This window comes from Eretmochelys imbricata, chromosome 3 (genome assembly GCF_965152235.1).
Source record: "Eretmochelys imbricata isolate rEreImb1 chromosome 3, rEreImb1.hap1, whole genome shotgun sequence".
Lineage (NCBI taxonomy): Eukaryota > Metazoa > Chordata > Testudines > Cheloniidae > Eretmochelys > Eretmochelys imbricata.
In genome coordinates, this window is record NC_135574.1 from 197,911,373 (window position 1) to 197,935,607 (window position 24,235).

At 40.3% G+C, this 24,235-nt stretch overlaps 1 protein-coding gene across 1 annotated transcript in view; it reads right to left on the reverse strand.

Annotated features, from left to right (window-relative positions):
- The window catches only part of MACROD2 (mono-ADP ribosylhydrolase 2), a 1,333,771-nt gene that overhangs the window by 81,417 nt on the left and 1,228,119 nt on the right, over positions 1 to 24,235 (reverse strand). Inside the window, exons 10-11 of the mRNA XM_077812043.1 lie at positions 17,657 to 17,698; positions 10,978 to 11,061 (exon numbers count right to left, since the gene is read on the reverse strand). Coding sequence (XP_077668169.1) covers positions 10,978 to 11,061; positions 17,657 to 17,698 — 126 coding nt within the window. The remainder of the gene's footprint in view (positions 1 to 10,977; positions 11,062 to 17,656; positions 17,699 to 24,235) is intronic.

The window sequence follows — 24,235 nt, forward strand, 5'->3', positions numbered from 1 at the left end:
CTTTGTAGTTGACAAATCCCACCCAGTTAATTGTTCATCTAACTTTCAGCAACTTTCATGAAAATCTAGGCTCTGTATCTTTTAGATAAAAAATGTATTTCTCTCTCCCCATCCTCTGGAAACCTAACTACTTGGTGGCTTAGCTGATATGAGTTCATTGTTTGACTTTCAAAATATGCTGTGCAAATATTTGAGTAACAGGACTTCAAAAGGCAGAAAAGGGCAAAATAAAAAAAGGTTGTTTTTCCATACTCAACTTTCAAAATCATTTTCTTTCTTTGTGAATTTTTTGCAATATTAAAATTAGTAGAACAAGACTTTTTTAAAGATGTGATGGTCCAAGTATAAACAAACTCACTTTGTATAAACACATTAAATGCTTTATATTTACTCTTCAGCCATGTAATTGCTCTTTTTTATCTGAAATCTGAAGAATATTCCCATCGTGCATGATAAACTATAATCTAGGGCTTCTTCTGAATTCTGTACCATTGTTCTGGAATGTAACCAAGATTTTCAATGGTGAGCACAGAATCTGCTTCTCAAACATAAAACACAAAAGGCCAAAAATGCAGTGTGATGGGATATCAAGTTATTGAAGAACCCTAAATATGCATTTATGCGCCGGCCCCCGTGCACCCCCCGGCTACCCTTGCCACACTCCAGGACACAGGGCCCTGAGCCTTCTCCGGGAGGGGCAGCAGTGGCTCACATTTGTGGGAGCCGCAGAGCCCGAGCATGGCGAGGGTGAGCCGGGGGGCGCATGGGGGCTGCTGCCCACATGCATCCACTGCAGGAGCAGCCTGGGCAGGAGGGGTGGGGGGCGTGGCTGCTCCCCTCTAGAAGCACCGCCACCTTTGCAGGGCTGCTGCCCCCCTCTGCGCCACGCCGGCTCCTCCATGGCTGGGACTCGCCTCCCCCGCAAGCTGATGCTCTGGCTCTCTGGAAGGCGGCTTCTCCCTGCCAAGCCAGGGCACCGCTTTTTGACTCTCCCATAAGCCATCCCTATGACACTATTAATGATAAATATATATTTTTCTTTGGATTCTCTCTGAGATATCTGCCATCCTTCTCTTTCCATTACAGCAGCAGTTGGGAATTGTATTTCCTTTAGGTGACAACTTTCCTCAGAATATCTGCTACTCAATTACCAGCATAATGGAAAAGTAATCTGTCACTCAATCCAAAAATGACAGAAAGTGGAGTGTGACATTTTGTGTTATTTTAGACCAGTAAATGTAAATGGTTTTGGGCCACATCAAAAGACAAATAGGAACATCTGTTTCTTTCCCCATAGAATGGCAGGCAGTCAAAAAAACAGGAATACATGAGTTACAGTAGCGTAATATGGACAAAATAAGCACACCAGTCTCTAAAATATAGACTTTTGGCAATCTATTTTTGCTTTCCCTTGCCAAACTGGCTACTGATTGATAGGCACTTACTCTCGTCTCATTTGTTTCTTTGATGACAGTAAGGAAATTCCAAAGAGGACACACACCTTCATTTTATATTGAGAAGTAAGCAGATTAACCAACGATTAATAAGCAGGAAAAGTAAGAAACAATAACAAACTAAAATGAGAAAATATGAAAATCTGCAAGGGTTTGTCCACTTTGTGCTAGAGAGAGGTATTTAGTATGGAGGGCCATATGCCAGCTGTAATAGCATCCCCAAAATGAAGCAGCTGATACAATAATAAGCAGAAAGTCATGAGAGAGAGAGAGGGATGAAACAAGAACTCTAAGAAAAACCAGGAGATAATCTCACAACTGGAGCATGAGAGAGATTTTAGCATTTTCCATTTTCTCTGTAATTGCTCTCTGGAGAACGGATTGCTGTACAATTGACTGTTCTAGTTCAAACAGGAATTAATTCAGGGAAGTCCTCTGGTCTGTGTTATGCTGGAGGTCAGACTAGATGATCACAATGGTCCATTCTGACTTCAAAAATCTATGAATCTTAGGGGGGTCAGAATCTAACCATAAAACATCAGCAAATAGCTGAAATGTTTTTTTCCAGGGAAATACAGAATATTAAAGAGCCAAAACTGTACCACATTTTTGAGTGAAAGAGCTAAATTCTGGTTAACCAGTGAAACTGGCATTAATTCCACCCTCCAAATAGGACAATACATGCCCTGCAAAAGCACATATTTTGGCAGCAAACAGCCTGAGAAATGCTTGTTCTACACACTCTGTTCCTTCTTAGGGCTGGTCTTCACTACAGGGAGATTGATTCTGCTGCAGGGGCTGATTTAGTGGGTCTAGTGAAGACCTGCTAAATCAAACGCAGGGTGCTTTCCGGTCGACCGTGGTACTCCAGCTCCCTGAGAAAATTAACGTAAGTCGAACAGAGAGCGCCTTCCGTCGACGCAGCTCAGTGAAGACACCAGGGTAAGTCAACCTAAGCTATGACCTGAATAACGTAGCTGGAGTAGCATAACTTAGGTCGACTTACCCTGATAGTGAAGACAAGCCCTCGGAGTAGAAAGAGAGTAGACACCATTGCAGTCCTTTGGGAAGTCATTCCAGTGGTTAATCACCCTTACTGTTAAATGGCACATGAAGGGCCATTGCCACAGGGTCATATCTTGCTTTTAATAGTCACATATGTGTCCACGTGGACCACATGTATGAACTCTGGGTCACGCCACATGATGCCTCTCTACAACTCCTGTCATGGAAGCCCTGGACGTGCTCTCTCTCTCTCTCTGGGTTTCCAGCCAGAAATGGCATGGCCATCTTCTAATCAGTGCTCTGGTAGTAACTGGCCCTTGTTTGGTTGGAGATGTATACGCAAGGTAATCCAGGATTTGGTCCATAAGGAAAAACAGGATTATTAACCTTTATATTATTATTTATTTTATTTTCTGTTAAAAAAGTCCACCTGGGATAATGAAGGGGAATAAACTCAAGGGTAAATTAAAAACATAGTCCCCACTCCTGCAGTCATTTATACCTATGCTTAATTCCCTATTGACGTCAGTTGGACTATTTACATGCAACAAGGTATGCATAAATGTTTGGATTAAAATCAGCACCTCAGACAGCATTTCATTTCACAGTATCTCAGTGGCAAAAAGATATCAAAATTACAACAAAAACCACAAACACCCCCATTATTACAAAGCTACAAACGCATTAAAATGAAATCATTAGGGAGGTGGCCTAAGGTTACTGAACATTTTCAATCTGCATTTTAATTTCTTTAATTAAATTATGATTTAGGTCAATTTTAATCACCACTGGTGTATAACCCTATGGGGTAAACTTTAACAGGGGTTAGGAAAGAATTAGCTCCAGTTATTGTTTAAGGCAGTTATGAGACATATTCCCTGCTCACTGTTCTAACAATTTACCTCAGTGCAGAGCCAGAATTTAACATGTTGGTATCAGTTTGCCATGCCTGCTAAGTGCTGGCTAGGAGCACCTTGTTCCTTTTTCATTTGCCTGTAGCATTTTAGTCAGCAAATGTAAGGTGCTGTGGGGAAGGAGAAAATAGTGTAGTGCAGGAAGGTTATCTCAAAGGTAAAAATAGCAATTATAATGTAATGTACTTTAAATATTCAAAGCACTAAGCAAACATTAAGGCCACTGATTGAAGGCCACTGAAGTCATTGGGAGGTTTCCCACTGACCTCAATAGGCTTTGGATCAGTCCTTGAGTAACTGAGCCTCACAATAGCCTTGTGAGATAACTAAGAGTTAGGTCTGGTAGGATGATTCACTAGACAAGGCAGAAGGTTGGTACTCAGGAGATGTGATTTGTGAGGTCTATTCTTAGCTGACCATATTTCCCTATGCTGAATATGGGACACCGGGTAAAATGACTCGTATTCAGGTGAGTTCAATGGCAATCAATCAGAACTACGCAGCACAAACATTCAAATTAAATTCAAGTTGACTGAGCCCCTGTTAAAAAGGAATACTGCATAGTTGGATTCTTTTTATTTATCTTCAAGGCTTTAGGGCTCACATGGGGAGAGGTGACACAAATCCCCTCAGCACCTCACATTTTCCTCAGCTGGATGATGGAAATAATAATACAAACCTTTGTCAAAGCACTTAAAATCTAAAATAGTGCTGTGCACGTGTTGTTAGGGTCACCTCACTTTCACACATGGAGGAACTAAGCAAAAAATAAAAAAAGTTCAAGTGAGTTGATCAAGAGCAAACAGCAAAGCAATGGCAGAGTTGGAAACAGAACTCAAGCAACCTTGATTCTGAACACTGCGCCTATCCTTCTAGGTAATGCTGCCTCTGATTGATTGGTTGATGGGTAGGCAGAGATAATTCAATTCAAAACCAGTCAGGATTGTTCCTTCAGGATCAGTGGTTTTGCATTTACTGTATTGATTGATCTATTAATCATGTGTATTTAATACAATGTATTATTGTGATGAAATAGTTAATACATCGTTAACGATGTCCTGCTATTAAGCAGAACACAGCGTGTGTGGTTTTTTCTCAGAACCACAGCCAAATAAAGCCTCCAGTAACACATTATGATTGCTCATACATAGCGTATGCAATTATGTGGGTGCAGAGGTGTAACAGGAAGAAGAGAAGTTCAAAGAAAGCAATGTATGAGACTAGATATGTTGAAAACAACATAACCTGCTTAATTAAACAAACACACACACACACACAGAGCCAGACCTCGTTCACTAAATGTACATATTACTAATCTGTTGTGTTAAAATTTCATAAGCAGTGGGGCCAGGGCTGCCACTCTGTACTGCCCTGAGTTTGAATAATCAGAGTGGTTTATTGTTCACATAATGGATAGAAATGTGAAATTATTTCCTTGACAGATGAGTACCCTGGAGGTAACTTGGCATGTCACTGTATATAATTCTTCTCTGACAACATTACATGAGTCACTTTAGTGACTTAGTACTTTGCAACATATACCATCTCAATAGTGGGAAAATCTACTGAAAAATTATTCATAGTGAAAACAGCACTCTCAGCTGTTTACCTGATAACAGGTGTATAAGAAACCCAAGAGGGTTCTCAGAGAGACATCGGAGGAATGATCAGGCCTAGCAACATAGATTAAAATGGGATGTATTTTCAAAGCTGTATTAGTCTTTACATTGTAACACTGTGGGATGCAGCAATTTAATGAAATACTAGCAGCCACCAAAACACAAAGAATCTTTCAAGAAGTGTTCACTTTAGAAGTAGAAAAAAAAAGATGCTGTCAATATTTTTAGCCAGCCAAATGGAAACAGATCATCTGATTTCCTCAGTGCTGTAATCAGTCAAAACAGATGGCAGACTTCAAAATAAAAATGAAGTAACAAGCCCCCAATCAGAGAAGAAAGGGGTTAACAACTTCCCCTTAAACATAACTATTCTACATTAAGGAGAAATGTTTCGCGGTCCCTTCCAGTCCTATGATTCTCTGATTTTCTGCTTTGTATCCCCAAAATAACTTCTTCCATGATACCTTTTCTTAGTTTAAAATATTCTTTTTGAGGATACATGCAACACACTGCATTTAACATTTTTAATATATCATGTCTGTAGTTCAGGTTTGTCGCTGAACATCATTGTCCTGTGGGGTATGACAGAGAGATACAATTACCACTTTTCTACTCAAAGGGCAAAACAATTATTCTCTATACATTTTCAGGACACCCTGAAACTTAGTCAGAAGGGGAATGTGAGAGACTAGTTAACATTGGGTCCACATTTTAAGGAGGAGGGAAACTGCCAACTGAGCGTAGAATTGGAAACACATCCTTAAATGTCTTAACAGCATTAATGATTACCCATGTCTCTCTACTGGAGAATGGTAAGTACCAATAGGTGCTAGATGGACTTTAAAGCCAAGATTCAGCAAAGCTCTTAAGCCTCCATTACTTCCAGGGACTTAAGCATGTCCTGTTGAATAGGAATGGGATTACTCACATCTTTAAAGTTAAGCATGTGCTTGAGTGCTTTGCTGAGTCAGGGACCAGGAGAGGAAAAATAAATCAGACTTCATCTCTAACCAGATACAGTTCTACCAGATACTAGGAATAAGGCAAATGTGAGTCGTTACTCCCTAACTGAGAGACCACTGACTCTAGATGTGGGTGTAATAAATGTTCTCCTGATGGAGATAAAAGTTTTGTCTCTGGAAAAATCTCTTTCTAGAAAAACATGATCTATTTGCCAGACCTCCTGAGCCAAAAGAGCTATCAAAATTAGATGCACTTCAACTCTCAACTTCCTGTACACGCAAAGCAAAAGAGAACACACAGGTGACACATACACTTGGCTTTGTCTGAATGAGGCAAGAACTTCCATCCATCAGTGAGCCAAGGTCCCTGCCCACTTTTGAACAATATTTCAGACATATGTTGGACTTGAAAGCTATGATGTCTATAGTCAGATTACCTCATCAGGCAAAGGAACTCTCCTCAACCTAGTGTTTTTACTACAATTTGTGTACATCTTTACCCTTGTGACTTGGATCATCCATCAAACAGTTTTCCTTGTCAGCCAGGTGTAGAGAAAACAGAAAGAATGTATCCAAGATGCACAATTCCCACAGACAAGCTGTCTCCTTACATGGGGTTTAGGCTTCAAATTATCATCTCTTGATGCTAACAGCCTGCCCATCTATCAAACAGTATCTAATCTTTAGTTTTTGATAAAGATTATGGAATAGGCTGCAGCAGGACAACTCTCAGAGCTCCCGTATGCCTTCAAATAACTCTGTGTAATCAGGATTCTGACCTGGGTAAGGCACCAAATTGGCTCTTCTTGCATGGCTTAATTATCTACTCCTGGTAATGGAGAAAGATCAGGTGTTCATGATGATGCCATTAGATCTATCAGTTGTCTTTGATATTATGAGATCACGGTCATACAGCTGAGGTCCTTGGTGGGAGTGAATGAGGCTGCTCTTCAGTGGTTTGGCTCTGTTTTTGCCTAGAGATTCCCGATGGAACTGATGAGCAACAGCTCTTCCTCCTTGCCATATCAGAAGCATCTATTATTTCGTCCTTATTACTCAGTGTACATAAGTCCAATAGAAGAGCTAGAGAGGAGACACAGGGGAGTTCTTGGTTTTGCTGTGTGGAAAAGAGAGTGATCAGAGTAACGTGTGCTGACTTGTGATATGTATGTTTCATGTGCTGTTGTTTTACCTAAGTATTTTTATATTGTGTTTTTAATGGAGGCAAAGAGTACCTATAGCTTTGAATAGGCATATCTTTAAGATTTAGTTAATTCCAAATACATAAATAAAGCAAAAAGACTCCCATGTCTTTTGGGGCATTTTGATTTTCATTGTCTTGGCTGTCTACAATGTCACTTTAAAAATATCTTACATTTATCAAGCCACCAAGATAGGAAATACCACTTTTTGTAGTGGCAAACTTGTTTTTCATACTTCAATTTTTTTAGACTGCCAATCTCTCAGTGCATTTGAGTGATGGTAAAGTAAAAATTACAACTGGCTGATTTTACCCCTCACTGCAATTGTAAAAAAAAAAAAAAGATTTTTTTATATATATAAAATATAAACAGGACATTTGCAAATGCAATAGGTGAAATGCTCTAGGGAGTTCAAGAATAAAGAGTGCCCCGTCTATTCCTGCACTCCCAAATAAAGTTCTATACTACGTTATAACACATACACAATGTAATAAATGGCTGATAGAAAAATCTGCTATGCAGTTCACACTTGCTTCTCTCTCAATGGTTCAAATACATAAAACAATACTTTTACTACCATAAAAAGAGAGACCATTAATACTTTAGAGGTTCAGTATAAAATTACTTTCATTAGCATGCCAAGTGTATATTTTAGCTTACTAGAAAAGAAACTCCCTACAAACAGCCATTTATTTGACATTCCTTCATTGCAGAGGGGGTAACGATACAGGAATCAATTTCCCATGACCTTCTGGAGAGATTTTAGATGTACTGAAAAGGTACTACTACATTATCTCAAACCAGTGAAGCAGCTGGGCACAGTGTAGAAAAATATTACTGAGCTCAGTGGATTAGTATTACAGGTTGCCATCTGGGGATGTGCATTCAGGGTAGAGTCAGTATGCTGTTAAAAGAGAAAACATTGGCCTCGCTACATATTCCCACCTTTATTTTAAATGGACACTGTTAGTACAGTACAAAATCCTACAGAACTTGAAATTTACAGAGACTCTTCTTGTGGTTTCTGTAGTTCATTATTATTATTATTATTATTATTACTGGTGATGCCAGCTTGGGGAAATAATATTTCCCTCTAATGAGTGTGCAGTATATAAACAGAGCTATGCATATGCACAATCCTGGATCATGCCACATATTCACAGCTTTGTTCATCTGCAAGGCTTGCCATAAGATTTCTTTTAATTAATTAGAAACAACATTCTAGGTAGTAATTAGATCATTAGTTTATGGCTAAACTCTGTTCTCAGACAAATGTGTGCAAATCCTAGTTACTTAAATTGAAAGGGCTCACAGGGTGTTACATTACAATCTGGCCACTTTGCAAGTTTTTAGGAATTCGGTATCGGGGGCCTAAACTATTTGACATCTCTTTTAAACTGAGGCAAAGGTAATTCTACAGAAACCTGATCCAGAGTCTCTCTCTCTCTCTCTCGCTCTGCCCTTCCCCCTCTGTGGATGCTTTAATTACTTTTTTCCATCACAAGGACTCTTGAGTATAAATTTAGACTTTCAGCCCTTATGCATTACAACCTGATTTCTGCCTAAGGAAAAGAGAATTCCATCACCAAATAGATTAAATTTTGCAGCAGTGATTACGTGTTACAGGCCTCAATTCTGCATCAGCAAAAGCCACGGAACAGCATCAAATTCAAGTAGTTCAGACATTCTACAGTTCCAGGGTAATATAATCATTCTCCTGCCATGCTATTTACTTCACTCTTTCAATGCATTTATTTGTGTTCCACAAAGTGAACTGTAGGTCATGAAGAAACATTGACAAGAATAGTAAAACTGGAAGGTCTCATCTGGTACAGCACAAAAGCAGTTAAAGGAATATTAACGTCTCTCTTTCCAATGAAAGGGAAAAACAGGGGTTTACAACATCCAACTTCTTCTTTATTTTTATGCTAAGTTCTAGTCACTTCCCAAGCAAAAACATACCGTAATATATATTATTGTTTAGCCTCATTAGGGAAAATAACATCAAGCTTCAATTCTCTATGATCTTCCAAAGCAGTCAGCCTGTATTCAAATGGATGCATTTATTTTGGCATCGTGAAGGTTCTCTCCTCTAGACATGAAATTGCTACTGCATTTTTAGGTGGCCTCAATACATTATTATATGGTTAATGAGAAAGAAGGCCAGTTAGGAAAAGATTTCTTGGACCCCTCCAAACCTCCAAGGTGATGACAACCATTGCTTTAAGTACTTGCCACTAACAACCATGTCAGGATGTCAGTGACAGCATGTTACTGGTAGTTACTTAAAGTGAAGGATGTTATCTTTCTGGGCTTTATGATTCATCCTTTAGGAGCACTTCTCAGAGCACTAAGTCGGAGTGATGAAGATCATGTAGTAATTGGGTTAGGTGGAGAGTGAAACATGTCATCTTGGGAATGTTGGGTCAAAGGGATCCTGTGATAAGAAACTATCATGGAAATAAAGGATTAAGGCTTCCCATATTAATTATCTCACCATGAGGGCACTCAATAACAAGTAAACATTCTTCTGACGAGCACATCCCAAAACAACATGGGAATCTGCAATATGAAAATCAATTACATTATAAATCTTTGAATCTTTACGGCATGAAGGTCTTCAGTGGGAAAGCTCTGTGAATGAGATGTCAGTCCACCTAAAATTATTGCACTTTGATCCAATGTTAGAATGGCATCACTTCAGTACCATAGACTGTGGTACCTCTGCACACATGGACTAACTTCCCCCTATAGGCTACAGTTCAGGAACACAATCCTGCTCAAGAAAGCACAGAAGAGTTTAACTCTAAGCACATGCTTAAGTGCTTCCCTGAATAGGGATGGACTTAAGCACTTACATAAGGGCTTTTTTGAACTGGGGCTTTATCTGCATGATTAATGTGTAAATATATATATATACTAAATTCTCTTCCAAAAAGGAAAAGGAAATATTTTGGTAGATAGTGCACTTATCTGAACAGTTAACCCAACAGAACTGCGATGGGGTATACAAACCCTACACTGGGACGGAAGGGGTTAAAGGACAGTACTGGATCCAGATAGCTCCACCCCTCCAACCCTGGAGAGCATGCTCCAACCGGAGACAGGGTTGAAAAGGGAGCAACACGGTTCAGAAGGCTGGAGAGGAGTACAGACCTATCCGGAAGGCTCTTGCCAACTGGGGCCAGAGACGCCTCCCTGAAATACCAGGACTGTAAGCTGAGCCTGGCTGGGGCTGACTGACTGGTTTCCTTTTCCTCCTCTCCCCGCCCCCATCTGGGACCAGAAGCAAAGAGAAGCTATGGTAGGAAGTGAGCCAGGGATGGTAACTCAGTGGGAACCCCATGCCCCAGAGGTCTAACACTGCCAACTTTCCTAGGGACCAGGATCAGAGCCTGGTGGAGTGGGCGGGCCTGGGATCCCCTACCACTGCCCCACGACTGAGTGCATGCTAACCACTAGGCTTCGCAGCCCATCGAGGACCCCATTACAAGGACAATGTATATTACTTTTGGCATCATCAGTTACACAATGTCAGAGCATATCACAGTATAGACAACCATAATTTCCCTTATTACCGGAACAGTAACAAGTAGAGTAGTACGTGAAAACAGCATTTTTAATTTTGAATCTACATTGACATAAAACACACCTGTATTAGAACTGCATTCCCGTGACCTAGAGCCAAAATTATATTAGCAAGGAAAAAAACCACACATGCATAGTCCATATAGATAGTAGGGATATTTTAAAATGAAAGTACTGTGTACTGCATAATTTAAAAATGAAGATCAATGAATAAGAACTTTAATACCACCTACCCTCATCATCATCCTTTAGGTTCTCAGATTTCTTTGCTTTGCACTTCAAGGGAGATGGTGACTGGCCTTTTTGTTCCAATCCCTCTGCAAGCACAAAATATATTATTTTTGAGTAATATTATTTTATTAAATATTAATAGGCAGGCTATTTTAGCAATTATTTTATCTCAGCATTCCTTTCAACGCAGAATGCCTACACTTGCATTTTGAAGATTCAGCATTGCCTCATGTGTTGTATTTGGGGCCATAATAGGTATGTTTGGGTTCAAAGGGAACTTTAGCTTACGTTGATAGCTCAACCTTGAATAAAGCTCATATTTATTTAAATGATTCCTGCCTTCGCACTCTCCCGCTCTTCAGATTTATAACATTTAATAATATTTTAATCTGTAGTTGTTTCTAAGCAACATGCATCATATGGCTATGGACTAGTGGAGGAATATGTTCAAGAAGACTGATTTCTGTTAGCAGCCCAGTTTTGCATTCATTGCCAAAATCCACTAACAAAGGAATATTGACCTAAAAATTGGCAGTATGGATGTGAGGCAGAGGTAAAAGCTTGATATCAAGTTTAAAGTTAATTGAGAGAGGGTTCCTTCAAATAAGATTGTTCAGAGTTGAAGAAGTCTTCCAATTTTTTTCTTCCCACTTCCATAATACAACAGCAAGAAGGGAAAAGATTAAATGTGGTTTGCTGGACTCACTTATAGTAGTTGAGAGCTAGCGTGCAGAGGACTTAGAATTAGTTGATTAAGCTTCAAAAATTATGAAGACTTGATATAACAACAAACAGCTTAGGGTATGTCTAGCACTGGAATAAAAGACACGTGGCACGGCTGTGACTGGCCTGGGTCAGCTGTCTTGGGCTTGGAGAACTTGGGCTCGCAGGGCTGTAAAATTGGTGTGTAGATGATCACGCCCCAGCTGAATCCCGAATGTCTACACAGCAATGTTATAGCCCTACAAGCCTGAACCCTGCAAGCCAGAATCAGCTGAGCTGGGCCATTCACACGTGTTTAACTGCTGTGTAGACGTATCCAGAATGGCTTGTCATGTCTGTTGACCTTAATATAGTGCACCAAGTGACTGCTGGAGACCGGGTCAGACTTTTAAGAGTACTCGGCACCCATAAATGGTGCTGGACTGTCTTAAGAGTTCAGCTCCCATTTATGCACCTAAATGAAATGATTAGATTTTCAAGAAGGGCTCAGCGCTCAGCAGCTCATGTTGTTCTCCAGAGGTGCTGAGCCCTTTTGGAAATCTGGCCATTTCATTTAGGTGCCTAACGGGAGCTGTTGAGGGCTGATTTGTATTGAAAATCTGGCCCCTACGTTGGGGAAAAAAAAAGGAAGTTTTGAGTTCTTTTCCTTGCAGAGATAGACACAGAAGCGTAAACTGATTGTTAGTGTGGCTTGTCAATAGAAAAAAGGAGACTTTTTAGAAACTAGTAATACACATGCACTCTCAGCCTAATTTCACCTTACCAGTAGTGTAGCCCTATGTGAATAAATGCATCAAGCCTCTCCATCTCACTGTACTAACTTATAGGATGGGGGTCCTATCTTTGGAAGCAGTGACTCTGAAAAAGATTTGAGGGGCATGGTGGATAATCAGCTGAACATGAGCTCCCAGGGAAGTGCTGTGGCCAAAAGGGCTGATGAGATCCTGGGATGCATAAACAAGGAAACCTTGAGTAGGAGTAGAGAGGTTATTTTCCCTCTATATTTGGCACTGGTGCAACCACTGCTGGAATATTGTGTCCAGTTCTGGTGTCCACAATTTAAGGATGTTGATAAATTGGAGAGAGTTCAGACTCAATCTATTTAGCCACATGCAGCATGGGAGTAAGAGAACAAACCTCCAAACTGCAAGAAGCCAGGTTGTCGGGGAAAGCTTGCACTTCTCTACCCATTAGTCAGGATTTGTGATTTGTTACCCCTGAATAGTAGCCAGGATTTGGCTGGGTGTTTACAGTCCCACTTGGCCCTCACCAAGCCCTTGGCCTCACCAAGAAGCCACCTCCACCTGTCTCCACCTGCTTAGCTGGGACATTGTTCTTTCTGCAGCATACCATACTTAAATGTAGCAATAAGACTCACCAACTTCTGAGTCAGACTGTAAGTTACAGGCAGTAGAAGCCCACAGTACTTGGAAACATTATAAAATGAAGACCTGTATTAAATACAATTTTAGGGAATTAACACTAATAGTTAATTCAACAAAACCTCAAATTGGTGATTGTTTCTATATCTTCACATTATAGGGGACTCTTGTATTCATCAATTTACTGAAATATGAAAACACCCCCAGATTTGCTTGGTCTCAGGAACTGGACCTTTCCTTTCTAAAGGTTAACCACTTGACAGAAGACTGTGTTACATGCCAGCAGATGTGATAAACTACATTGGAAATTTTAATACTAGATTTTGAAAAGAAGATATGAAATTAAGATCCGTGGAGCGCTAAAATCAACTTCTCTCCTCCCTGGCTGGTGGACATGCAGACTCAACCACAGGGAATAAATATCAGGGATTAAAACAACTCAGCTATTCAACACAGAGTCAGTCAGAAGCAATGGTCATGTTCAACACATGTTGTTAGTACGAAGGATAGAAGCTGTCAGACTTTAAAGATTGATTGCTGCCCCCTCTGCCATTCTTTAAAAGAAATTGAGTATTTATAATTAACTATATTGATGCAGGGCCTGTCTGGCTCTAATGCCCCCATATGATAGCTGCTCTTTTCCCTTTTTGGCTTGGCAATGCTTCACTCTAGGAGACCAAATCAATATGAATATTTCAAACACCAGTCTCCCCTCTGAAGATGAAGTTATCATCTAATCGATCTGTGAGGCTTCCTCTAGTCTCAAAAATCAAATGCCAATCAAGTTTTAGTGTTAAGTATCCATGTATAACATGGCTTGGTCTTCCTAGAGTCTCTGAATACATCAGAAAATATATCTAATGTCTTAATTGACTGCACTAAGATGGGGGTGGGGGGATGACGGTGCTTGCATTGGGAGAAGTTAGAACAGTTACTATTGCCAATGGAACAATGTTTCTCCATTACTGAAAGAATCTTAAAATGCTCACAAAAAGAATGTGAAGGAACCATCTCAGGAGAATGCGATTTCAAACACAATTTCATTGCTTTCTAGCAGACGAGTAGATTTTCCCTCACTCCAAAGACAGAAAGGGATTTTTGTAAGCTTCAAAAATGTGTATTTGTGTATGACCAAGAAATAAATCTTAACCCTTTCAGTTCTGCAGAGACATACACGTATCATGAACAGAGCTGGCAAGAATGGCAAAAAACAGTGCTTACAACCATTTATTCGAGTTTTGAATGGCTGTTCAATTTAACCACTTTTGTACCCTTTATTATTTGTGAGCATTCATGCAAAATGGTATTTACTCACAATATATTTGGGGAATGGCTATTCTCCATGGGTCAAACCCACAAGGCCAATGTGCCACGTAAAGGAGGCCACTCCAAACTCCCAAAACATTGATAAATCCTGCTCAGTGATAAGTGCCTGACATTTTCCTCTCAGTCAGAGAAAAAGCTCTCCTCTAAGATGAAGTGCCCTGACATACGCACACGTATATATCGGAATGTACAATCTGGTAGTTTATGTTCATGTGGGCTAGTTTACAGAAAGGTTTCAAAGCGAGTGTGTGTGGGGAATATTGGGTCTACCATCTTGGGTAGGGAAGGTTTCTGATGCTGGGTGGGACTAGGCAGGTTGCACCCTTGGTGAAGAGATGGGATAATTGGTAGGACACTTACTTTGGGTATGTAACAGAAGGGTTGACAGGAAACATGGCAGGCAAGGGGCTTATCACTGGGATAAGATCCAATTGCTTTGGTAGCTAGAGCAGGGGTGTGGTTAGGTTGGGTAGATTTTCACAGCTGAAGGAGAGCAGGACACTTATAATTAGTGACAGGTCTAAAGAGGTTTTGAAAATTGAACAAAGGGGGAGGCTTGTTTGTGTGTTTTTGATCCCTCCCTAATATTAAGGAAATTAACTTTGGTTATAAGAAAAGGAGTACTTGTGGCACCTTAGAGACTAACCAATTTATTTGAGCATGAGCTTTCGCTACAGCTCACTTCATCGGATGCATACCGCGGAACAAACTCTACAGTGTTGGAATATGTATTTACAAAACCATGCTTCCCATAATAGCACATGGCTGCACAATTTGCATATGCCATCATTGAGCATAACTGTGGTAGCATAAGAGGTATTTTTGCCTTCCTATAGGTCTGAAAACATAAGTGTACAAAAACCAGGTAATCCAAAAGTGAAGATTTACAATAATGTTTCATTAATGTGGTATAAAATGACCAGCCTCATGGCACTGCAGTATTAAATCACGTAAGTTAAAGATGGACAAAATCTATCTGATCATTTAGTCTTTCCCTCTGCCAGTGCAAGATATAATTCTCAGATAAAGGACATATCAGATACTGAACTACAAAAATCTGTAGCTGCCCTTTTGACTCAGCCATTCTAACAGCAGACTGTATGAAATATGATAACATCAGAGCACTTTGAGTTGAACATAACAGTATGCTAACAGCTATTACAAGAGGCTGCATCCTGAAAAATAAACTGATCATCTAAAAAATACTAATTAAATGCCATTAGAGGACTGGTTTTGAGTGTTTCCTTTAAGAATAGGTTATTTTTAAAATAAAAATATTGTTTCCTAAGGTACTGGAGATACTCTTGTCCAGTGTCATAACTCACAGTAATGCTCATCAGTGCCAGTTACGCTTAATATAGTGTTATCAGCAGGTATCACTGGAGATCATCTGAGACACATGCAATCAAAACATCCCCCTGTTTACTTAAAAAAAAATTATGAAGAACAGAGTTTCTAAATGTAATAAGATATGCACACTCCTGAGTGGTGGAGACATAAGACAGAGAATACACTCTCAGCATGTTCATCTCCCCATAAACTACACATTTGGCCATCTGCTATTCCTTACTTATGGCTGAGTCCAGCAGCTGCTCTAAAGGCCTGATCTAGTGTCCATTGAAGTCAGTGAACATATTCCCACCGACTTCAGCGGACACTAGATCAGGCCCTAAGTGAGGATCTGAATTTTTTCTACCAGCTTTAGCAACTGTGTTTAATTAGAACTGAGTCTCCAGATCGAAAGAGCCCACATGAGATCGCCTGCTATTGCACACTCCAGGAATCCCAGAAGTTTTTAAGGCTGAAACATTAGAGAAACAACCTAAAGATGAGCTTTTGAGTACAGATTATATCTGAATGGCTCAGCAGTTCGGGATCATCAATATTGGCTTCAGCTACTGATTCTGTCTGCAGGAGTCATGACCTCATGAAGTCAAGTGGAATGAAAAATGATTATTCATTAACAACTGAAAGTGGCAAATAGCAGTTGCAACCTTATTTAAACACAGATTAATCAACTTTCCCCACAAAGCATTTAAGAGCAGACACTCTTCAGCCTGGTGACTAAATTACCATAAACAGAGCTCTCCCCTTAACGCAGAAGTCATCTGTTTATGACATTTATGCAAATGTCCCTTACTAATATTAAGTTCTTACATTAATGGGTCAAAATGGCATCGCTCTCTACTGCTAAAGGATATATGAAGGATACTAAACTTTGGCCACACAAGTATTAATAGCGCATCCAACATCTAATTCTCAAAATATAACTCAGTGATGGGGCATGAAGCAACATAAGGTACTGAATATGTGGTACCCCATCGCCACCCTGTGCTTGAAATCCACACAGGAGCAGATATGCCACAAAATGTACCACTCAAATGACCTAAATCTGTGGTGATTTGCAGTGTAACCCATGTGGTAACTTCATTTAATTTAATGGAGTTACAAAGGAAGCAAGACAAAAGAACTGATACTAAGTCTTATTCTTGCTATAAAGTGGAAATTTTATTTTTAATTTCTACTATTAAATATTTTAAAAATTCAATTTAATTTATATATAAAAGAATCCAAAAAAATTCTAAACAATATAGCTAATAAAAATACATATGTATTGGTTCCAATAAAAAGTGAAATTGGAGATATCACAGTTTTTTGGAAAGGTTAGAATAGAAAATAATCACGGTATCAAAAATACAACAGTACGATACCTGTCAGCAAGTGCTGAATTTTTAGTGGCCACTGTGTGCTTTTGCATGTGTATATTTTGTACATCAAACACAATACCATACATATTAGTATTTATAAAAGCTCCATCCAGTGCAGTAGGCAGAGAACAATAATTATTCATACATGTAGTAAACTCAGAAGGCCAAAATACCATAAATGTCCTGCCAACTCAGAAGTATCACACACACACAGACACACACACACAGAGTAGTCAATGACTACACACACACGCACGAACACAGAGAATCAGTGACTGCAAATGTGCAAATGCAAGTCCCCAAGGGTTGCTCTGCATTCACACCTTAGTAAAATAACTAAACTGTGGAACCATAATTAGTTCCCATTTGTGTTCAAACTAGTTGTTAATAAGAAACATAATTACAAACCAGTGGGCTACAATGGATGATGACTATAGTACCTAGTAAGAAGGTTCACCATGGTCATTTGATTAATTTTAAGATGTTTCTCAAACTCTTTTATAATGTGCAGAAGTATGTTTTTGACAAACATTTTCACACACCTGTATCCTCACTTATCTCACTCTCCTCTTCATTATCATCATCTGTCAAAAAATGAAATAAAATGATTATGAAAAAAAGAGAAGCATTTGAAAATAATGTTGCATGCTTCAAATTGCTTTTATTTTCATTTGTTTCCTGCTGTCCAAAGTTTTACGTTTAGATTTAGAAAAAATACTAGTATGGTAGATTACTGATATCTAGATATCAAAATTCAGGGAGGAATAATTCTGCCTTGACTTACACACAGTGAAACCACATTGTAATCTAATTAATTGTTTTTCATTTCTAAGGGTAAAATTAATCTAATTTTACTTGTCAAGCTCAGGATTCTTTGTTTTTCTTGAAACAGCTGGTAACATTAACACTAAAATTGGTTGGAAGTTTTGTTTTTTGGAGGAAAATATATTTGAGAGTGAAAAAAAATGTTTGCCTAAATTTTCCAGAGAAAATGTAGACTTTAAATCTCAAAACTGAACATTTTGGGGTTTCAGCCAAAAAGTGTTTCATTTTCAGCTGAAAACTTTTCAATTTGGGGTGTTTCAATTTAAACCTTAAAATTCCCAAGATGGCACCCATGGTTACTGAAAGGTCTCAGCAAAATGCTTAGAAAACATCCAGTAAAGCAAGAGTTACTTAGCCACTAATTTCCCAATAACATGTTCTTTCCCATGAGAGCATTTGCAGTAAAATCAATGTGAGAATCATTGAATCTGGAAGGGAACTCAAGGGGTCATCTAGTCCATCCCCATTTGCTGAGAGGAGATTAAGCACACCTAGATCATCCCTGATAATGTTTCTTTAACCTATTCTTAAACACTTTCAATGAAAGAGATTCCACAACCTCCCTCGGCTATCTGAATAGATCAAATTAATCTCAGCCGTCACAGTAAATCAGCATGATGCAATTATATCTTAAAATACCTATCACTAGCAGAGCTTCTGTGGAAATTCTTACTTATAGTACAGTAAGTGGCTTGGAATAGGAAATTCCCGAAGCACTAGAATATAGTGTAAACTGGTAATATTGGACACACAGGCAAGGAATATGACCTTATTAAAAAGTAGTGAAGTCTTAATGCAATACAAATATGAAATGGAGAATACTGCTTTTGTGAACTAACGGGGAATCTTTCTAAGGAAAGGATAGGGTTATTGCTCCTATGGAGCATTTTATGCATGTCCCAGAATCTCATATATCTTAACATCTAAAATCTCAGCAAACTAGGTATAGTGTGGACATTATTGTATATTCTGTACAGCATGGTTTTAACTGACCAAATCAAAAAGTTTAAATATATACATAGAGACAGGCTTAAATCTAAACCCTGGAGCCAACCCCCCACTGAACTTTGGAGAAGTCCAGGAGTAAAATTTTCAAAAGCATCCAGGTGATTTAGGAACCTAGGTTACATTTTCAAAGGTGACTTGGGCACTTTAAAGCCTACGTCTCACTGAAAGTCAACAAGGTCCCTAAGTGCCTAAGTCGCTTTTGAAAATGGGACTTGGACTCCTAAGTCACTTTTGGAAATTTTACCCCAGCTCCATATCTGACTGACATTTTTGACTCAGACCCCTCTTCTCTGGTAACGCCACAACTGGTCCAGAAAATTATAACACATGAAGCATATGAAGGAAGGTGCTTACATTTGAGGCAACACAGCAATTTCTTTGACCTCAACTTGGCAAAGATTGCTGAAGTGACAAACACCCTCCTTATTCACTAGACATCCATTACAAGAATTATCATCTTATACTGGGATAAGCTCCTGCCACGTTTTAAGAACCTGTTTTCAAAACACAGCTCATTTCTCATCCGGATGAACTATGCCAAGGTCAGTTCCTGAGTGCATTAATTACTGAGAAGCAGAAACAAGGCAAGAACTCCTTGACTGAAGTCCAGTCCAAGTTGTATAATTCAAAACCCAGATCCTTGTAAATTACATAGTTTATACAGTAGCTTCTTTTTCCTTTTGACAAAACCATGTTTTCATCCCATCTAGGCTATGGACAGAGTGTTATCCAAAGGTCCAGATCTACTTTAACATATTGTTCATGGATTGTGTCAACCTTAAAGTAAAGTTTAACAAAACCATTAGGACCCAGGAGTAGAACTTTGATGACGGTAAACATTTCCTTATAGAGATACTGTCACTATTAGGTAAATCCCAAACTTACTTACTCTCTAAAAAAAACCTAAGAACCACTCCCCCCACACACCATTTAAAATTCCACTGAACCTGTGACCTCTTTTCAGAAAGGCCTTGACCAACTCACTGCAGCAGCAGAAGTACAGGTGATCCTGTGTGTACATCTAGCTACTTATGTGTCCGCTGGAGGCAGAAGAGTTCCCTGCTGCATAGCTTCACCATTAAAGCCCTGCAACAGGGAGCTCTCAGAACTCATTCCCTCAAGTCCTGCTGGAGAAAGGAGAATGGACCTTGCAGCCTGGGGCAGGAGGATCAACGACCGTGACCCCCACATAAAACCGTCCTTGTGGCAGGTGTGGCCATTGAGATGCCACCCTGATGAAGGACACCCTGGAGTCTGCAGCAGACTCATGCAGCAAGGAAGACCTTTACTCCAGCATGTCCCCTGGGTTAGAGAATGAAGTTTCCAGATTACTGTTAGTTTAAAGTATAGAAAGTATATAAATAAGGCATAAGGTGCATGACTCACATGAATAGCAGTGTAAGAACAAGTTAAGTGTAAACAGTGCAAGAACAGTTAAAGTTCAGATTATAACCTATGATTGAAATATGCCCCCACTATTCATATTATTTGGGATAATTACATCTATAAAGATCTGAAAGCAGGGGGCTGGGTGCAGGTTGTTCAGAACATCCCTTTGTAAAATCCCTCATTAATTCATATATCATGCAATGGTTGTCAGGCTTTCTTTTCATAATCTCATTTGCTGTCTGCAGAGCTCTGTAGAACAGAATGATTACACTACTTTTTGTACTATTGAGATTGGAGAAGGAGCGTCTCATATCCCATGATCCCCCCCCGCCTCTCTCAGGTTCTCTCTGGCCCTGTCTCATCAACACATTCTACACAGGCAAAGAGGTGCCAAATCGTGAAAACTATCAAACTGCTAGATTTGACCTGGCAACAGGCTCTAAATACCATTACTAATCCAAAAAGCCATCAAACCTCCACCCACTCCTTGCTCTTCCCTCTTTTTGTATTGTTAAGCAAATACATTATTTTCTGTTTAACTATATAAGCACGTAATCAGAGCTCATAAACGACTGCAGCAGGCAGCTCTCTGTTCCAATCTGCATTCCTGTGTCCCCACTGACATAGCCCCATACACTGTGGATTCTCACTTTCACCCACTTCTTCAACACTCCTTTCGGATTTCTTTTTGCCTTTCTCCGGTTTCCTTGTTACCTCTCTCATCTTCTTTCACTCACAGTTCTTTTTATCTCTATTTCTTTCCCGCCCATTCCCAGTTGTCTCTCCCCTTGTTCTCAGCCTACCCTGGTTTCTTACTTCTCCTTTCACAAGTGTGTATCTTCATATTGCCCGTAATCTTTCAATGTGTTGTGAGCACGTTGTGGGATTCAGAGTGAAACGTGACAGAATTCTTAGTACCAGGGCTTCATTTGCTGCCTCTGCACGCACAACAAATTAAGGAATAGAGCAAAGAGGCAGGAAGTGTTAGTTATAAAGGAGGAGGAATGGAGCAGAGATGAGTTTGCAATTACTTCACTGATGCCTTCATTTAAAAAAAAAAAATGAATCACAAAACCTGTCAGTACTGACAGCTATTTAGATGCCCTACTGGGCTTATTTACTGTACAAAAATAGGTGTCCTGCTGAAAAAGTTCCTGCCCTTAGGCACTTAACTAGCAGGAACTTCAAGATATGACGATACTGTTTCTACTAAGATAATGAAGGATGTGAAGTACAATCAAACTATCACAACTAAATATAATAGGCTGACAAAGGGATAAATACTATGTATGCCCTTTCCCTCCAACTCTTCTTTTCACCATCCTTATGCTCTTTTGCACCTACAAGGATGCAGACAATCATCCTCTTGGTTGCCCTTCTGTAGTTTTACATCCAAACTGACAACTGCCATATTTCTCATTATCCTTTTCATGCCTTTCTGACTGAGAATCTCTACTACTTGACAGGACACCATTACTGCCAGCCAGATGAAGTCCCCTATTGAGCCTAAACTGCAGAAGCTCCTTTCCTAGCCAGCCAACAGAATACAAATTTCCTGTCCAACTTGAACAACAGAAGTCAATGTAGTAGCAGCATACCCAAATCCTCCCCATTTCCTGAGGTTTGAGGGAGGGGACATATTGGGGCACTAAATGGATTGGAACCTAGTTATCTGTCTTGCCCTTCATGAACCTTCTACCTCATCTCTCCACTGAGACAATGCAGGTGGGTAGACTACCAGGTACTGGGAAAAGAGCATTCTCTCTGGCAGGAACCCCAGCTTTGGAACTCCTGGCCAGAAGGGATCAGACTGAGCCCATGCCTGACTGTTTTCGGATCAAGGTGTAAAACAATCTTTTCAATATAGCCTTCCGCAGATTCAGTGCTCTTAAGAAAAAAAGGCCTTTGAAGCAGGGGAATGTGACTTTTTGTTTAAAGGAAGAGAAAGAGAGAACAGTTTTTAGATCTGGGCTTTTGTGTTCCTAAATTTGGAGCCATAATAGGATATCAGAGTGACAGGTGCTATTTGAAACACCCCTTCTCATGCAGAGCAAGTTTGATCAAATTTTGCTTTTGCTGTTTTTATTATGAAGACATTTCCACTGATACGTGCAGTATATCTAAACCTCACTGCAGCATCAGTGCAGTTTCTCTTCGTGGGTTGCCTAGCTACGTAGCCTCAAAACACAGGAGTCACACTGAATGTAAAATGTGTTTGCAACTTTTGAGACCATATTAAATGGAAATCCTTAGTACCCAATTGCTAAGACATCAGATACTTTTCTTTATGCCACCTCAGAGATGGCTTCTTTTATGTACTGCATTACTTGAAGTGCAGCAGAATATACATACACCACAACAGGAGTCTAGCCTACTCACACAAAACACGTAGTAGCTTCTACTCCCATTGCAAAGAAACTGAACCAAATTGTTTCACTCCAATAAAAGGATCCACAGCCATGCTCAGATTGGGGATTGTATTTTACAGATGCTGACACCATCCATACCAAGAACTGGGTGACTAATGAGTTCAAAATGCACCAGTTTAGAGAGGAAATCGGCTTCAGCTACACAGACCTCTCTTGCCCTCCCCTTCTCCCCCACCAAACAATGAAGTGATTGAGTTTCACTTACATGGATACTCACTCAAGTTAATTTCAAGCTCACTGCAGGCTGGAATGATCACACTGGAAATAATATGTTTTGTGGGGGGTGACCCACTGTTTGACACAACAGGGGTAAGGTTTCTTAAAAAACTCAACAGTGGCCTGGCACAGAGGCAACTCAATGAGTCAGACAAGATTTTAACTGCAGTCTTTGCAACCAGGATCATTCAAGCACATGAAGCTATTTTGAAGTGAGTGGTGATGACAGACTATTGCTGAGCAGTAAATGCAAGGCACTTGGAATGTTTTATGGGGGATGGGACACTGCTCAATGAAGCAGAGAGAAAGGATCATTATAACAAGATGGCAGACCATAAGGTCTTGTCTACATGGGGATGTTACAGCAGTGTAACTTTAGTTTACAGTGCCTTGCAGTCCCACACAACCTTTTATGTAAAGTGAGGTATTTGGCATCTTAGGCCACAGTAAGCAATCCCCCTGGGAACAGGAGTAACTGCCTATCACAGGGAGTTTGTTCCCTTTAGGATTCCTGCTTCTGTCAGACCACCCATTGTTATCCTACACTGCATTGCTTCACTCCTGCATCAGCTTGTCTGTGTATTTGTTCTCTCCACAGCTCCAGGTGAAAGTAACTTAAAGGACTTACTGGTACACAGGGCAGCTGGGCTCCCAGGCAATGTGTGGGGCGGCTGCTCTGGGCCCCAGAAGGGGCTGGGCCTCAGGCAGGAGGGGTAGGGCTGGAACCAGACTCCCCCAGCCAGCCCTTCAACGCTGCCCGGCCCATGCCGCCCAGGGTTCCAGCGGCGATTTGAAGGGCCTGGGGTTCTGGCCACTGCTGGGAGCCCTGGGCCATTTTAAATCGCCAGGCCCCGGGCAGCTGTGACTTTTGCCCCCGCCGTCAATGGCCCTGCCGGCACGGTAGGTCTTTAACATCAGCTGTGTACCGGTGGCCACTTTCTTACCGGTACGCTGTACTGGCCTGTACCGACTTACTTTCACTTCTGTCCAGAGGTCATGTTGACAAAATGTAACCTCGCCAATGAAATGCAAGCATTCAGCCTCAAGTGCTCCCTTTGGTAAGAGGTAGTGGTTAGTTCACATACCACTAGAGCAGCCATGCACCCCCACCCACCATGCTGCTGTGTGGACTGGACTGCACTCTTTGGAATGATGTATGTCCTGTCCCATCGTGAGAAGAGTCACTGAAATGCAGACATCTAGAGGACACTGTCTGAGCAAATGAGGAAAAGGGGGCATTACCAGAGCTGGTCC